The sequence below is a fragment of the Anser brachyrhynchus genome (genome assembly GCF_964034855.1).
Source record: "Anser brachyrhynchus genome assembly, chromosome: 14".
NCBI lineage: Eukaryota > Metazoa > Chordata > Aves > Anseriformes > Anatidae > Anser > Anser brachyrhynchus.
This window is the reverse complement of record NC_137709.1, coordinates 15,877,449-15,895,961: the sequence shown is the minus strand read 5'-3', so window position 1 is coordinate 15,895,961 and position 18,513 is coordinate 15,877,449. Positions and strand designations below refer to the sequence as shown.

Here is an 18,513-nt window from a genome sequence, read left to right as displayed (position 1 = left end):
CCATGCTGAAGACTCTCCAGAGCTTTTCTGATGTGTGGTGTTACGGGCTGACCTAACTTCACCAAAAAACATCTGTCAGACTGCTGTAGGTCAGCACGTGGAAGGATCCTGCACACAGCATCTCCAAACCAGCTGCATTCTCCCTGGCTTCGCACCGAGGCCACAGCTCCAGTGAAAGCCAGTCCCAGAGTGGGTCGCTTTAAACAAACTTGCAAACCACTGCATGAGCAAGACGAATCATTTCATAAATGAGCCTGCCACTTCTACAACTCTCACTCATACTTAAGCAAAAAAAAAAAAAAAAAAAAAAAGCCTACGTTACTAAACCTATTTCAGAAAGGCACTGTGCCAGGGAATGGAGGCACCTCTCACTAAAGGCAAGTTTATTGCATATTTTAATTCTGACATCACTGGAATACTTCCCATGCAAACACATCTACCAGAGGTCACCTCACTCTCTTCTTCCCGTCGCCCCTTTTGCTGCCTCCCACAACAGGCACCTTTCAGGAACCAAAGCTGAATGGTATTTCACTTGTGACTTCTCCTACCAGAGACATTCTGTGCAGAGGGCTTGCTTCACAGGAATGCCCCACTCCAGTTTATCTCTTGTTTAGAAATACACAGTTCTGTGGCTGCAGTGCCCAGAGGCTGCCATCCTTTTTTTCCGGGAGGCTGGGCTCCCGCTGGAGCCTCCCCTGAGGCAGCATGGCACTGTGCCATGCCGTGCCTCGTCCTTTCCAACCAGCTTTGGTTGGAAACCACAGAGCACTGTGCTGCCTGCTGGCCACGTCCATACGCTGACATTTTTTGAGAGAGGGGTTCCTCAACTCTCAGCAGCAGGTATCTGCAAGGTACACATGCGCAGTGCAGCTGTGGTGTTGGCGCTTTGAGACCCTCCATGAAGGGCTGAGAGCGCTGAAAGCTGCCTCCTCCTTGCCCTGCTGCCCGGGCTGTCTACCATGAGGCCTGAGGCCAGACGTCCATCATGGAGTGGACAAAGCCACTGCTATGGGTGCAGCCATGGCCCCTGTTTGCCATTGCCAGTCCTTGCCAGCTCTGACCAACTGATTGCTGCCATGAGGCAGGCCCTGGTCTCCCATTTCTAGGCTTTGTTCAGATCAGTCTGGTCCCAGACAGGGGAAGGGATATATCCTGGGCTTGGGGCCGGACACAAAGAATGCATATCCCCTGCAGTAAAGGGGAATAAACCCCACTGTTGAGCAGTAACAGAGCTCACATGAAGAACTGTTGACAAAGGTAAGAACGATCCCTCCCCACTTCAGGGACCGCAACGCAGGCCTTGCACCTCCCCGCACACAGCGGCCCTATGTGCCCGCCTCAGCCTGCCAGCGTAAACCTGCTCCTGGCCCGGCATGGCAGAGGGGCTCCAAACCTTGTACCGGGTTAGATATCTAGAACAGGTGGTGTGAAAACCTTCTGCACGGACAACCATAAGATATGCAAATATTAAAAATACTATTTATATGCATTCCCTTAATTTATGGTCGCCTAGAACACTCACTCCCAGTTTTTCCACCATAAATAAAGGTGAAGCCTCCAAGGTTCCCTCTACTATTTTACTGGCAAGGAAATATCCTTGTGAGGGAAGAAGATCAAAGCCATTTTGTCAAGTAAGCATCTTCCACTGCCAAGGAGATGGGAATATAAAAACAAGTGGCAGCCCCAATATATGTTCAAAATAACAGTTATACATGACAACAAATGCAAAAGGAGCTAGAGCTTGGTGCCACAGTCACCACCTCTACAGGACAGCAACACCAGGAGACAGAAGATTATGTTTGCCTGTGTAGATACATATGTGTAAAAGCATACATTTAGAGGAATGACCTCATTACAACAAAAACAAACCTTGGGAAATTAAACCTTGTATTTTGAAGATTCCTTTAATGGAGGGAATGTTGAGAGACCAGGGTCTCATTTTTGCAGCTCAGAGATCCCATATGATTTCTCTTCCTTCTCAGAAGGAAGGATGATGTTCACATGAGATACTCCTGCTATGGATTTTAGTCCATGACAAGGGCAGGTAGTCATTAATTCCTACTTTTGTGTCTTCCTGTCCAAAGTCAGCCTTCAACAACTAGGTCACTACAACCCCTTTGCCTCTTTTAGAAACATCTGCAAGATACAAAACAAGGGAGAATTCTCTTTTGAACACAACATACAAGAACTAATACAGAATAAAACACAACCCCCTTTTTTAAAGGGAATAGTAAAGTATCCTTGTTGTTCCTGCATCCTTTAGAAGAAGCTGGTCCTTTTATATGGCTGTTTATCTGGTGCTACAATAGCCACAACTGCTGTAAATTGGAAAAAAAGGAGCTATCATAGAATTGCAGATCCTGGGAAACAGCATGGGGGTATTGGGGTATTGCCTTGTCCAGGAGGTGACTTAATGATTTGGTTTGATCTTCATTCCTTCGCAAAAATCTCTGTGCCCTATTTCAGTGGAAACTCTGCAATCTGCTTGTAATTAGAGCAGTCAAATCTCAAGCTGGAAGCTTTTGCCTTCTATTTTAAGTTTAGCTTTTTTTTTTTTTTTTTTTTTTTTTTTAAGAGGAAAGCACTGCGCTATCACAATGAATTTCAGGAATTTTCTCAAGGAACTTTTATTGTTAGACTAAACAAGTTGAAGAAATGTTCCAGAGCTAGTGGAGTTCCTAAAATGTGGATGAGATAATGTAGGAACAGAGAACATGACATCTTGTTTCATAGCTTCACAGAGAATATTTGACCTAAAAAAGCTCTGGTGAAGTGTGCTTGTAGTGGGTGCATGGAGTTCCCTGAGCAGTCTCCCCTTCAGGGATGTATTTCCATGCCACACATCCCTGCCTGTGATCACTACCTGGAAGAACTGGTACAGAGAAAAGAGTACACAGAGTGAAATCACAGCTTTGCCCCTCACTGCCAACTGAGAAAAAAGAGTAAAAGCCTTGATTTTCACAATTACTTGTCTATCTCAAGAGCCAATGACAAACTCACCAACACATCTGCAGCTATTTAAACAAATAAAACCAGATTGTTCACTCTATACTTGTTACCAACGTGCCTCCAAACTGGCTGTGACTTCAGTGGGAATGGATGATCCATTCTAGAACAAACACTGACGCTTGGGAAATACAACTTCTTTCACTAAGTAACTAATAAAAATCAGTTATGCCAGTGCTTTCTCACATAGTCCAAGACTGAAAGTGTAAAGTCATTCAACAATCCATTTTATACTGTTACTTCCTTGTGATATTGCTGTGAACCAAGCCCAAGTTAAATAGGAACTGTATCCAATCTCCAGATCCTCTTTCAGTCACAGTCTTGAAAAACAGCTGTTTCTTGCCTGACAGAAAAGCAGAAAAGCACCTTTTGCTTATCTTGCTTCCTATCTTTATCACATCTAAGCTGTTGAACAGAATATTCCTCAAAGATCCGACAGATGCTCATTCCAGCAACAAATCAAAGCAGCTGGACAGGTCTTTTTTTTTCTTTCTTTTTTTTTTTTTTTTCCAGTCATACAAAAACAGTAGCTTCTAATTTTACCAGGTTGACATTATACATGAAACACCCAATTCTTCTAAAAACTCAGCTTACGAAAAGACAGTTGCTATTTCTAAAAATGTGTCTTAGCAGCTCAGGAAGCAGCAATAGGCAACTGTCACACTGGATCAAAGGCTATTCCAAACTTATCTATCTGTACATGGAGCCAGATCTGTTTGGTCAGAAATCTCCTGAGAACTGGTTTTCTTGTGAGGTGTCCCAGAACTTCTCCCTTTTAATCTCAATAAATGTCACAGAATTGAAAAGACACCTAAATATCAGTGTTTTGGAACTGGTGGTCCATTGTTAATACCATGGTATGGCATTGCTGTCAATGGAAGCAATGTGGTGCAACGGGACGTGTAATTGTTCATTACAGGAGAGCTAGGTACAATGGCTCGCATGAATAAGAAGCACTAGAATAGAGAAACTTCGGGAATAAGCAATTGGTAAAATTGCTTATTAAAATAGTAAAACCTGAATGAGATGCTGATAGAATGTTGATTGAACGGATTTAACAAATATTTGCTTGAATTCTCCACGGTAGTTCACTTGGCCATATTCACATCCTTAGTTTGTTATTTGCAAGCATTTGTGAAACCGTAATTTTGCTCAGAGAAATAACTGGGAACCAGTAGCTCTTACAGCTAGCAAGTCTGCTCGTCTGTATGAACACCTAATGTCACAGTGGCTTCGATCACTTTGCATTCTTCCCATGAAACCATTTTCAATGATATTCGATGCTTGTTTTCAGATCTACTTCCAGGAATGTGTCAACAAGAAAAAAAGTGTGGTGGTTAACTTAAGCCAAACCTACGATTATAGATCAGGAACTGATTTTATGATATAATTCATGTCATTTGCTATTTTCCTGGCTCAAGCTTATCATCAGCAGATAAATCTTTGAATCCTTTGAGACTTTTCCAGAAAACAGCGATTTTTCTCCGTGCGCTTTCTTCTGTGACATATGCTTAAACTTTTCTTTTGGATCACTTATGTTAGAACTAGAGTAAACTGATGAAAATATAAGTGCTGTTTGTGTGAAATAATAGCCAGAACACTCAAAAATAGCCTCTAATTCCTTTAGTAGATGCAGCATTTTTATCTGAAAGGCAAAGCAGCTTAAAAGGGTAAATAATTATTTTCTGGGCATCAGAGAAGCTAAGATTCATTTTGGCTTTTCAGTTTGGCACTTTAAATGAGAAATAGGTGTCAAAGAGAGCAAAAATAAAGCAACCAATGTGCACAATAACAACAAAAAATAAAGAGAAAGAAAGAAAGAAAGAAAGAAAGAAAGAAAGAAAGAAAGAAAGAAAGAAAGAAAGAAAGAAAGAAAGAAAGAAAGAAAGAAAGAAAGAAGGAAGGAAAGAAGGAAAGAAGGAAAGAAGGAAAGAAGGAAAGAAAGAAAGAAAGAAAGAAAGAAAGAAGGAAAGAAAGAAGGAAAGAAAGAAGGAAAGAAAGAAAGAAAGAAAGAAAAAACAAATCAGAATCTGAAAAGCAAATTGCAAAATAGCACTAATAACTTGTAAATCCATTTTCCAAATATACATTTTCCTGGTACAAAAAAGACAGAGATCTCCTGGAAAGAGTCCAGCAGAGGGCCACAATGTTGATACGGGGCCTGGAGCATCTCCCCTATGAGGAAAGGCTGAGAGACCTGGGTCTGTTCAGCCTTGAGAAAAGAAGACTGAGAGAGGATCTTATCAATGTTTATAAATACCTGAAGCGTGGGAGACAGAGGAATATGGCCAACTTCTTTTCAGTGGTCTGTGGGGACAGGACAAGGGGCAATGGCCACAAAATGGAGCACAGGAAGTTCCGCACCAACATGCGAAAGAACTTCACAGTGAGGGTGACGGAGCACTAGAACAGGCTGCCCAGGGAGGTTGTGGAGTCTCCTCTGGAGATATTCAAGACCTGTCTGGACGCCTACCTGGGCAACCTGCTCTAGGGAACCTGCTTTGGCAGGGGCGTTGGATCCAATGATCTCTTGACGTCCATTCCAACCCCTATAATTCTGTGATTCTGTGAAAATGTGCTGTCTAGAAAGAGGTTCTCCAGCTGCAGCCATTATATGGATCATGACAAGAGCAACTCTAAAAAGTGATAAGCCTTGGCAAAATGACGCTGGTGCCCTAATCACGTAACTCATTTTTACAGCAGGTCTGGAATTGGCTTCAAATTAATTTAAAGGCAACATAAAGCTAGATTCAGATGCGTTGGTAGGCCCAGTCTCTTTTACAGACTATAAACCTCATGCTATAATCCCTCTAGCGAGGTGGGGATTGGGCTCTTCTCCCAAGCACCAAGTGATAAGACGAGGGGAAATGGCCTCAAGTTGCACTAGGGAAGGTTTAGGTTGGATATTAGGAGAAATTTCTTTACTGAAAGAGTTGTGTGGCATTGGAATAGGCTGCCCAGGGAAGTGGTTGAGTCACTATCCCTGCACGTCTTCAAGAAACAAGTAGATGTAGCATGGTTTAGAGGTGGACTTTAGTATTAAGTTGAAGGTTAGACCAGATGATCTTAGAGGTCTTTTCCAACCTGAATGATTTTATGATTCTATGATTCTATGATAATGTATCTCAGCAATGCCTGGTGGCCGATTTTAATCTGTACACAACAGGCATTTACTCAAAGAAGATAATACAGTTCACATATGAAAGCAGCTTTTAAAACAATTTATGAATGTTTTAAAACTCAGAAAATAAGTATTTAATATGATTAATGGATAATGTCTATTTCTCACATTTATCACAGGGATTCCATTTTCCCCCTCTGTCCAGCACTCACCAATCCTGACTTAAGATACTTCTAATACTACTGAGAAGAAACAGCTGAAAAGCCTTAATCATTGTTGGATTGTAAACTCATTCCCTTGAGCTTCCTAAAATTTAGCTTCCTAAAAATGCAGATGGGTGCCAAGTCGGGGAAAACATTAAGAGTGCCTAAACAGCTCAAAACTGGGACAGGGACAATTGGCAGCCGCAGCATAACGTGCCTGTCCAGCACCTCTCCAGCCAGCGCTTCTGCTTGCACAGCCATGTGCTGCGGAGCACCGGGGCACACTGCTTCTAGCATGGGACTCGTTTTACTCTGTGTTTCATGGATCCAACATGTCTCTTGTCAGACGTTAAGTTGTGTATATAACCCATGGTGACCTCTTCCTTCTTCTCCAAAGCACTCGTCTTATCCAGATATCTGTCGGGCGTCACAAGGCTGCTTATTTGACGCAGTGTTTTTAAATAACCCACAAATATTTAAACAACATTTCTATCAGCATTACATGTTTAGAAGACATCCAGAAATGTCAAGAGTGCCCAAGCTGGTTGGCCCAAAGTGAGCTCAGCACTGAAGCAGCTCACGGAGTGGCTGCAGCACACAACAGCTTATGCAAAGCTCTTGGCAAGCATCTTAGAGGTTCTTAGCACCACGGGCAAAACCCTGTGAGATGAGCTAAAAACTTACAGAGCAAGTGTCTGAGATGCCAAACCTTTAGTTGTGATTTGTATTTTAGGAGATAGCAAAGAACCTGAAGTCAGTACTGAAGCCACCAACACTCTCTTCTATCTTCTGGCTCTATCTTCTATAACACCTCCAGTCGATCATGAGGTGCCCACTACCAGGTGACAGGTGTAAAAGGCGTCCACTATCCAGGTGCTATTGCACATCAACTTGGGCCTGTAAGGCCTGGTTTGAAGACCTTGGAGCCTTTGGTTTTGGTTATCGAACTCCTTTGTCATTACAGACTTCCAAAACTCAAAAGAACAGTATTTCACACATTTTGGATTTGAAGAAGACGTTCAGAGAAAAAATACTGACACTAAAACACCCAGACCACTAAAAAACATTAATAAAAGCATTTCAGATCAAAAGGTCGAGGTTTGCCTCAGCTCACTTCAGATTTAAGTACTATCCAGTCCTTGCTTAAAACTGAAGTAAAGGTTGGTGCCAACCTACTTACGATGGGAGGTTTATGTTCTTATTTGTATCCAGGCATAACACAATTCCTCGTTTCTTGAGCCAAATAATTTTCCCTTAGATGGGTTGGCTGTGTAGGCTAGTATGAGACATGGCATTGGCAGGTTACAACAGTATGTGTTTTCCTGGGAGAAGGCTGGCAAGAAATAAGAAGTGGACTTCAGTTCTTCAGTTTCTTTTTTAAGCAATGGGGCAGATAAAGCTGGTTAAGTCAGAATATTAGAAAATAAACATGCCATTCCCTCTGCCAAATATATACAAGATTACTTGAGTCAAATGTCATAGGCGGGTACAGAGTAAAATTTAGAAGCTATATGGTACACCTTAGATACCTAGTCAATGTACCAAGTATACATTCTGTACATAAAAGGCTTTAGAAGGATCAAGAAAAACATCACCCTGCCAATACTAGTATGTCAGCACATGCCCTGTAAGGTGTGCCCTGCCAAAGAGCTAAAGTTTCTCGCTTTGTACAAAACCTATTCATAGAATCATAGAATATCCTGGGTTGGAAGGGACCCCCAGGGATCATTGAGTCCAACTCTTGGCTCCACGCAGGACCACCCAAAAATCAGGCTGTGTGTCTGAGAGCATTGTCCAAACACTCCTTGAACTCCGGCAGCCTCGGGGCCGTGACCACTGCCCTGGGGAGCCTGTCCCGGTGCCCGACCATCTCTGGGTGCAGAACCTTTCCCTAACCCCCAGCCTGACCCTCCCCTGTCCCAGCTCCATGCCGTTCCCTCGGGTCCTGTCGCTGTCCCCAGAGAGCAGAGCTCAGCGCCTGCCCCTCCGCTCCCCTCGTGAGGGAGCTGCAGGCCGCCATGAGGCCTCCCCTCGGCCTGCTCTGCTCTGGGCCGAACAAACCACGGGACCTCAGCTGCTCCTCATGTCTTGCCCTCCAGACCCTTCACCACCTTCATAGCCTTCCTTTGGATGCTCTCTAATAATGTTATGGCCTCCTTATGCTGGGACACCCAAAACTGCCCACAGTACTGGACTGGAGGTGAGGCTGCACCAGCACAGTGCAGAGCAGAGGGGGACAATCCCTTCCCTCAACCGTCCGGCAGCGCCGTGCCTGATGCACCCCAGGACAAGGTTGGCCCTCCTGGCTGCCGGGGCCTGCTGCTGGCTCATGTTCAACTTGCCATCGACTAGAACCCCCAGTTCCTGTCCTGTGGGGCTGCTCTCCCACCTCTCATCCTCCCAGTCTGTACATACAGCCAGGGTTGCCCCATCCCCAGGTGCAGAATTCAGCACTTGCTTTTGTAAAACTTCATATTGTTGTGAAACTAAAAATATTGATCTAATATTTTGGATAATACAAACCCTTAATATATTTCTCAGTAAATCTGTTTTGTGAAGAAGATTCCATCTCTATGTCTACTACTAGTGGTGACGTAAAAGGATTCAGGCCTTCTGATTCCAGTCAAATGCCCTTTCCAACACACACAACGTATACATGCAAAGTAGGAACACAGATTTCAGCCAAGGTCACTTGTTAGATGTGTCATTTTCTGTTGGAGTAAACCTGACAAGCATGTATTGGTAGACAAGTGCTGCAGTTCATGTGTTGCCAAAAGTTTAGTACCATTTACTTTTACCGAAAAAGCGCTGCCACATATTTCAATGACAAAAGGATTCATCTTGTCTTCCCAGTTTTAGGAATGGCTACTGCTTCCAGCTGGACCCAGGGAATGCTGTGCAACTTCTAGCTGTGGCATTCAGATAGTCCTTACCTCTGGTAACAGTGAGGGAGTGTCCAGGCTGGTAGCAGCTGATGGGTTGGTTTACATCAGTATCACTTTCTCAACTTTACTATAACTTTTTGCTGTTGTTATGAAGGGGAAGAAAGAAAATACAAAGTATTCATACACTCTTTCTTTTCTCCTCCCCAGAAACGCCCAACTTCATATTTGAGTAGTATAAACAGCAAAAAAAATAAAAAAAAAAAAAAAAAAAAAAGGCACTGCTCCCTTGCAATATCAAGCCAGCAAAAGCAGGGACAGCATGCACATGAAATATTTTACCATTAATGGCTCCAATAGAAAGCTTTCTGGATGATCTATGAAAACCCTGCAATCAGAAATATTACAAGCTTTGCTCAGCCCTGTTTCCAATTGCAGGTTTTCTGATGAGAGGGGAGCTGCCCTCACTTGTAACATCCCATTTAGAAATCCATTTAAGTCCCTTTGATGTTATTTGAATGATCACTTCTGTAAGGTTATAAAAAATGAAGCTAAGCCGTATTTGTTATTGCTGCAATGTTTAGAAAGTGTAAACACTTAAATCATCAACCAAGTGCATAGCACTCATATTCACCATACCTTTTAAAAGCATACTTAGCATACCACTGAGAAAGATTACTCTGCTGACGGAAGTCAAGCGTCTGGATTAATTTAAAGGAGTGCATTTCACAATCCATCATTCCAGAATAGGAGAACAAGGAATCGCTCGGTTAAATTAAATGGTGAGTAACTCAGGAACAAATCAAAGGAAATTTGTCTCTGCGCTGTGTCTAGTTCAGATGTGAAATTCGGGGCAGAGGCTATTAGAAGCCAAGCAGTCTGGTTGGATTTAACAAAGACCAAATGATTTTACAACCAATATTTATTTACTTGCACTCTTGCACAACATGCAAAGTAACAGGATATGTTGCATGTGACACAAGGGGGCAGTTTCAGGCCAGCACCCTTCAAGGACTTTTTGAAGAAAGGTATGGAAAAACCAGCCTGGGAATGGTGGCCCAGAAGCAAATCCTTCCCAAGGCAAGTGGAGAGCAAATGTAAGGGATGCTTGCTGCTCCTGCCACACTGTGTCTGAAATGGCAGCGGGACTTTCTTACAACGGGTTCCTTTTCTGGGGCGCTTTGGTGGCCATCACAGGCTGTATTTGGTCCATGTCTGTCCACTAAAGGACTCCTGATTAGACCCTGCCCAGGCCATGTCCAGCTGGTTAGGTGGGGGTGTTCTGGACTGAAGGGTTGTATCTTTTGAAAAAAGGATTTATCTGAAAATCCGCCTGGAGAGACAGGCTTGCAGAACATATCATCTACTGAGAACATTTTACAGACAGTAGAAGGGCTGAAGGAACTTAATAGGAGAGTATAATAAGGGATGTGCACCTGTTTAAAATGTCTTATTGCACCAATTGGCTGCAGCTTTGCAGGTATTACCCAAAGCCTAAAGTTCTCAACGAGTACTTTTAACTTTTTTTTTCTTTTTTTTTTTTCTTGTATCTTTAAATAACCTCTGCCTGTTCCATTTTCCATCAGCTCTTCTCCTTAATTTTCATTTTAAATTTTGAACTTTTTCTCCCTAGACCTATACAGCTATATTTAACCCAACCTTCTCATAGCAGAAGAAATGATAGTTTGAAAAAGAACTGCAGTGAAATGCAGGCTTCTTTATAACCGTTCACTCTTTAAATCACAATATTATCCTCATAGTGCAATACCTGACAACATTCCAGGCAAAAAATTAGCACATTTCATTTACATTCATTTCCCTAACTAGGTCTCATTTATGCAGTGAACAGCAGGGGCCACTCCACCAGCAGTGGCTCTGTCCCCGCTCCCCCAGGGACGAGTCCTCCTGTTTTCCCAGCTGCTTTGCTCTCTTGCTTCCTCTTTCTCACTGCGCCAGCCCAAGAAGCCATAGTGAGAGCAAGCAAGAAAACAAACCATTCCCTCACACACCCTGGTGCGGAGGAAATGTCCTTCACCCCTAACACTTTCCATGTCATCCTGCAGGCAAAAAGTGGTTGTGGCCAAAGGAGCGTGCTGAGGAGCATGGACACACATTTCTACCCATTTGTGACCTTCAGGGCATAATGAGGGAGAGCAAGAGCTCAGCCAGATTGAAGTGTTAGCAAAACTGTCACAACATAAAGCTCCCTTTTTCCAGGTGGCACGTACACAGAGAGGACAGTGAAGCTCTCCTTTGCCGGTAGACCAGCGAAGGTGCAAGTGTGAGGGAATGGCCACAGATGAAGCGACTTGCTCAAAAGGAACCTGCAGGAAAGTCATGAGCACCACTCTGATGTCTCTCCCTGTAGACCGAGGTTGTGTAACTATTCACCACGGAGAAGTGTCCCTCCAGGCCAGTGAGCTTTTGAGAGGCTGTACCTCCAAGCTGGGAAGTGAGGCTGTGAGTCAGTCCTTCTCCAACCTCGCAAACACGATCAAACAGCCTCCAGCTACGACCTGAAGCTTGCCAAGGCACTGCAGTTAGCAAACACGCCAAGCTGATTTCATATTTGGGAGCAATACTATTCCTTCTTATCCGCTTCCAACTGGATGCATGTAGGCACATCCCGTAAATCTCGTGCACTAACTAGCATGCTGTAAAAAGCCCCAAAATACTGGAGGAAGGTGTTGCTCTGGAGAGCTGTGCTGAATCAAAGAGGACAAAGTGAGAGAGCAGATACGCTGCTGTTGGCCAAGGTCACAAAGCTGAAGCAAAAGCTGGGCAAAGCTGAACGCAAAACCTCCTTCCAAAACTCGCCCTTCAGGGCCATCCTGCTGCGGCGCAATCTTCTCTGAAACCAGTGTGGGATATCATTTCCATCATTAGTATGATTAATCCTTCTCTACTGCAAATGGCAGCTTCGGCTGAAATACCAACCATTTGTTTTTATACATTTGGCCAAACATCTTTTCCTTTTATAGGCTTGGCCAAAACCAGCCCAATTTTTCAGGGTGATTGGGCATTTGGCAGTAATGCACCGAAATGGCTTTCTACAGCCGTATGATAGCTGAGCGTTGCCACAGGAAGATTTATGGCAGTGAGCCCCAGGTAAGGATGCTCCATTTTCCTGCAGACTGATTAGCACTGTCTATTTCAGTGATTTAAGTGTTTTTTCAAAGAATGCATTTGAAGAGCTGAAATGGATACATATTGTCAGCTTCTGGCAGTTTAAGTGCAAACAGCTGCCTTGAAAGCTCTGTGCGGTACCACAAAGAGATGAGCCTCTGTGAAAGCGAGTCAATCAAAGGAGATAAATCTTTGTGTCAGTTCCAATTATTGAGATACTCCAGTTAACTCAGGGAATCACAGACATTAGCCTGGCTTTAAATGCCCACGTGGCTGGGACTATACCATTGCTCTTGGGAGGCAATTTCACTGTCTGACAGATCAAGAGGCTTTTCTCAGCTAGTTAATTCCAATTAAGTTTTTCCTCTCAATTTCATCCTACTATCCATTATCCTCAGTCAGCTACCCTTAGTAATTCCTCTCCTGCCATGCTGCCCGTGTTAAGAGTCCTGGAACTAGTGACATAATTACACGTACCTGGTGATGGCACCCTTGAGACCTCCTAGCACTACAGCCTCAGAGCAAAGATGGTCTCTATCTTAAAGAGCTTCTTCCAACCACTAATGCCTTTTAATCAAGCTATACACCTTAATTTAGGTGTACAAGTAACCTCCCCTCCTTGTGTTTTGCCTCTTTTTTTTCCTCTGATAAGTTTTGTTCCTTCTGACTACCCTGATTTCAGATACCAAAGAGCAGATATCTATCTGGAAGGCTGCAAGCACCAGTGTCCTGGAAGTCTTTGCAAGTACAGATAACATAATATAAAAGATGATTTTTTTTTTTCCCGCCATGAACTTCATATAAAGGGTATTCCATTAAAAAATTCCTTGCCCTTCCAAAAATTACTGGGGTAGATGGACTTTGTGGCCCATCCTAAGGCTGGTACTAGATTGTCTTCAGAAAAAAAAAAAAAAAAAAAAAAAAAAAAAAAAAGAACAGTTTTGAAGGCCAGGAGTAGAACCATTCATATATTTTCAGTAGAAAACATTTTAGCAGTGAAATTAATTTAAACCAAAACATTTTCAGCCAAATTTCTGTTTTTCCTTTGGATTTGTTTTCTAATGATAGAATTACACACACCAGAGCCGAAATGGGCTCCTGAGTCCATTTACAACCTGGCTGCACAGAGCAAAGTGGATGGGACTCATCAGGGTCTTATCTATGTTCTTGGGATGCGCTGGTCACGCAGCTCCCCTCCCCTTACCCACACTGCCAGCTCTCTCACAGCCTCAGGAAGACAAACGGAATGAAAAAATGTGTAAACATATTCCTCCAGCACAGGAAGTTCAAGGGGTTTGCAAGTTTATTTCAAGAAACAAGAGGAATTTGGCCCTTTTTTCAACCCAGCAGTGAGCATCAAAGGGTGGCATACCCCTCTGAGGAAACCAACCCCTTACAGGAGGCTGGGAGGAGGAAGCACAGGGACACGGGGCTCAGGGCGCATTTGAAGGTACGAATGCTCCTTCAGTTGGGGCGACGAACAAGGTTGTGTTCTTTGCCTACCTGGGAGACCACTGGATTGTGTCAAGCGATTTGAACACGCACACATTAACCGTCTCTCTTAATTTGTTTTGATTTGCATCCAAAAAAAAATAATTAAGAGAGAACTTTTCAAAATCAGAGTCAGCCTTTTAGCATTTCACATAAGATGTCCAAACCTTAGAAAAAAGTCTCAGGAAAATCTCTGGAAACTCGTTTCCTCTGACTGCACATAGGGGAAAGCCTGATGGGCTGCCCGACATTGAGCATCTAAGACAATGGTCCCTGTCCACAGCCCCGATGGGATGAACCCACGAGTGTGGAGGGAGCTGGCCGATGTCATTGTGTGGCCATTCTCAGTAACCTTTGACTGATCACAATCAAAGTCCCTTCAAGCCTCAACCATTCTGTGATTCTCTAGAGAAAAGTTAACTTGGATCAGACCCGCAGGAAGTGAGTGCAGACCTTAAACCAGTGTCTGTCCTGCTGCCAGCCTTCTGAACCAGCCAGTCCTCTTTCAATCGCATTTTAGCACCTTCACGTAGCCATGGGTAGAATTTTAAATTGGCCACTGTATGATGATATTTCATATCCAGCAAGCTCCCGCCACATCTTAATTATTCACTGGTCTTGCTTTGAATCATGAGGACATGGCCTTGGAGAAAGGAGTTAACAGAAGGTGGAGATATCTGCACAAAGAACATCTACTTTAGCCCTTCTAACCGCATTACCACTTCAGCAGCAGAATAAACTGATTATAAAACCTGTAGGTGTTTTCTCTGGCAGGACAGAGAAACGTATCACTAAAAAAAAAAAAAAAACAAAAAGAGAAAAATGGAAGAATTTGCAAATGATCAGTTTGTAACCAAACAGCTGCTCTTGGCCAGTATCATGGGTACAGCAGAAAGTACTCAGCCAAATTCTGCCTGGGTTGCACAAGCTAAAATCCAGAGGAACTGCTCTGAGGTCGTCTGAAGTCAAATTCGCAGAACTGGGCAGAAGTCCTGCATAGATTTACACCCATGATTAATTTTATACCACATGCTGTCTTGCTGAGATCCCAAGGATAAAATGTGTGCATGTTCAAGTCAAGGTTTAAGCTCTAACCTAGATTTACACCAGTGTAAAGGAAAGCACTACACAGCCCAGTATTTATATTATTCAGGCCAAGGAAAAAATGCAGTGGCAGCTGTGAACAGTCTAAAATTCAAAACCCTGATGGGAAGACTTTCATCCAGAGGTTTGGGTTGTTGTTGCAGCTGACTCTCTGCATATCCTTTAACTTTTTTTTCTCCTTTCAGAGATGGTTGACCTTAAATGCAAAAGGATAACATGGGTCAGGAGAAGCATTTATTATGGATGAGCTATTTTTCTTTCATGTTAGCAAAATCCTTTTGTAAAAACTGGCAGGAGTCCTTGTTACAGCTAAATTTCAGACCCAGGGGTGATCTGGAATTTAACATTATTTATGTCTCTGTATTAAAAAAAAAAAAAAAAAAAAAAGCAATGAGAAGGAAGCAAATTAAAAGAAAATAATCAGAACACAGCTGAGGTCTGATGGCTTTTCGTTTTGGAACCACTTGATTCTATTTCCACTCTTGCCTTCACTGAAGTCAGATCACTATGTCAGTGGTTTAAAGGCTTGCTATGTAGAAGTTAGAGTATCTGTGGAAATTGCACGGCTATGTTTTTCACTGGCAAGGAGCACAAAAGGCTTCACCAATTCAGAGAACTAACTGGCATGGCAGAGCTCCTGATTGCAGGTGTGCAGACTCCGTCTGCTCACAGCGCTGATGTGTTAACAGGAGCGCACAGATTTTGCAGTTTAAATCCCTTGCAACACGGGTACAGAGAGGGTCCTCTGTATCCTGCACATGTACAGAGAGGAGCTCTGGGTGGGGATAAAACCCTGCCGCTGCCGTCACGGAGGCCACGCGCCAGCCTCTTGTCCCCCGGCCCCCAGCTTTTAATTGGGTCGCAGGGACAAGCAGCCAGATGCTGCAATCCTTGTCCACTCTCAGCAATTCACCCCCTGACTCCAGGGAGCTCTTGGTACCATAAAAGTAACTGCTGTGCATGGACAAGAGCTAAAGTTCAGCCCTCGACTGCCAATGCTGGCCAGACTTGCATCGTTCCAGAGAAGATCGTTTCTCAAGGGCGGGGTTGCAAAGAACATTTTTAGGAAAGTGTTATTTGTGTTTGCTTGTTCCCGGAATGGTCTGAGGGTCAAAGCCGGACTGACTGCTTTTCCAAGCTGTGCTCACTACCAAACAACACACAGAGAAACCTAAGCAGCAAGTCTGTAAAATATTCAGAGAACAGGTTTGCTTCTTGCCCGTGTTATTTCACAGTAATCTTCTAATAAAGCTGAACACGATTGTTCATTACACAGACATGCCCAAGAGAAAACTCTCTCAAAAATCTTGTCACAACCAGGGGCCAACCCTAGTGATGTAACAAGCTCTGCCCACACTTCTCCCTTGGCCACTCATTCTTCAGGAGATCTCTCTTCAAAAGGATACAGCTCCCTGATGAAGTGTCTCGTCTCTGCCCTGCACGGAACATGGAGGGGACTACGGGAAAGCAAGCAGCACCACACAGCCCCTCCAAAACCGCGCCCTGGGAGCTCAGGAGAAGCTGCTATTGTGAAGCTTAGGGTAGAGATGAACTATCTAAGTTTTGAAGAAGAACACATTTAAATGCACAATAGTTTTCACTTTGAGGCATTCTCCCTCTCCAGCATTAGCATACATTCAGTATGTGCATACTTAATGCTCTGCAAGCTTCGCAGCAAGCAGGTTGGCTCGGCGGCACAGGGAACTTGCCTTAGCAATTCAGGTGGCTGGGTAATGTCAGACCCTGCAGGTACGGCTAGGGTGACATTTTCAGAAGTATCTACATTTCTTAGGCTCTCTAAGCACCATTGAAACTTGCTTGAGGTGAATTTGAATGGAATTTAGGCTCCCAAATCTCTTTTGTGTTTTAGAAAAAAGTAGCTTCTGTCTTCAAATTTAGCAATAAATAATAGCAAGCAGACCATGCTCGGAAAGTTTGTGAAGTTGGGGATAGAGGAGTCGTTTGGATGGCATGAACATGAGCATAAATTTGCTGAAAGGGAGAAAGACCCAAGAGCAGGGCTGACGTTAGGTATGAACAGCTAATTTCATCACATAACTAATCTGGCGCTGGAAAGTCTGCTACTAACTTACACTCCATAAAACTTACGATTTTAGTGTCATAGTTTTCACTGCCCACCAGTGGAAATACTAAAAGTTCAAGGCTTGAAGGACACATCTGAACATTGGTGCCGTGTTTGTAGGACCTGAGATGAAAGAAGCCCAGCGCCTTGGCTCAGATGTCCAGGCTGGCACAAGACTGCTGATCCCTGCTGGTCAGCACGTCCTTGTGTGCAGCACCGACAACAAGCCCCGTGAGCTGCTGGCCCAGCAGCGTGCTTACCAGCCCTACCTGACATCTTGCCCCTCCTTTCAGCTGTCACAACTGTAGCGATGGCATTGCAATATTCCCTGTTTCCTAATCTGAATGGTTCCCTCAGTCGTTTTTCCACTAAAATGCTCAAGCATTTTTGGAAAACATCTAAACAGGAAGAGAGCTGACCTCTCCTCCCTGAACATCACGAACTCGCTTCTCCTGGCACCGGGACATCACTCGTGTGCCAGCTCCTGCAGTGACTTCAGGACAACCCGAGGGGTGGATCCCATACCTTGCGATTGCCTTGTGTGCTCTGAAGATTATGCCTACATTGTGTTGAACTGTTCAGCAGCCCATTAAAGATGTTTTAGGATTTCAAAGTCCTTCCAGTTCCTTGCCAGCACGCCCCCATTATTCCCGCTTACAGCAGTGCCTGCACAGGGATCCCCGGTCTGGTCACCAGGTGGTGGAGGAACCACCCCACAGCCACAGAGCCGAATGGAAGAATTCTTCATCGAGGAACCACTGCTCCACTGAGACCATAGACTCCCACATACTTATTTCTAGTAGCTGTCAGGCGGCTCCTCTCCTGGGCACTTTCACAAGGCACAAAGCTGGTTTTTAGGGTTTTTTTTCCCTCTTGGAGACCTTCTGGCTCTGGGGCATCATCACAGCCTCCTCGTCCGGCAAGGAACGGCCCCTAGAACAGAGCCATCACATTCCCCACCATCCAACTGCTTACTGTAAAGGCCCCAGAGAGGAATTTCTCTTTCCTCAGGTGGATGAGCTCCGCCCACCAGGAGCCTGACCCATGCTAGAAGTCCCTTGCCATTGGAAAGGACGGACACAGCAGGCGCAGAAGCCCTGTGAGCTTTGCATGCACCAAACCCAGCCCAGCCAGGCCAGAGGGCGCTGCAAGAGCATGCGAGGTGCCAGGAGGGATTTGCTTGGTGAGTTTTCCTTGCCAGGCTCAGGATTCAGCACTTCCGCTGGTGTAAATCAAATGCTGACACGTCTGTGGTTGCCAGAACAGCGCAAGAATGAAAAAATACACGCACAAAAGGAAAGGCAGGGATCTGCATGTTTCTGCACTCACATATTCCCCCTGCAGAGCACCCAGAGTTGTTATCTGCGCTTCCCTTAAGAAGCCCTAATGTGCCTGGAAATTATGTTTAATATATATGCCAGTATATATGCTAGTATATATTAAACATGCCAATGTGAGGGCCTTGCAGCAGTTTTGTCATGCTGCAGAATTAATCTG

The 18,513-nt window shown here is 44.1% G+C and overlaps 1 protein-coding gene across 11 annotated transcripts in view; it reads right to left on the bottom strand.

The window, feature by feature from the left end:
* LOC308177788 (rho GTPase-activating protein 7-like) overlaps window positions 1-18,513 on the bottom strand; it is a 56,341-nt gene that overhangs the window by 25,784 nt on the left and 12,044 nt on the right. For 2 of the 11 annotated variants that reach the window (XM_080555575.1, XM_080555579.1), the window contains exon 3: window positions 1-17,949. The exons of 6 other annotated variants lie outside the window; for them this stretch is intronic. In XM_080555575.1, coding sequence (XP_080411701.1) covers window positions 1-4 — 4 coding nt within the window. In that variant the 5' untranslated portion in view covers window positions 5-17,949. The remainder of the gene's footprint in view (window positions 17,950-18,513) is intronic. 3 more of the 11 variants (XM_080555580.1, XM_080555581.1, XM_080555582.1) reach the window with 3 other exon arrangements.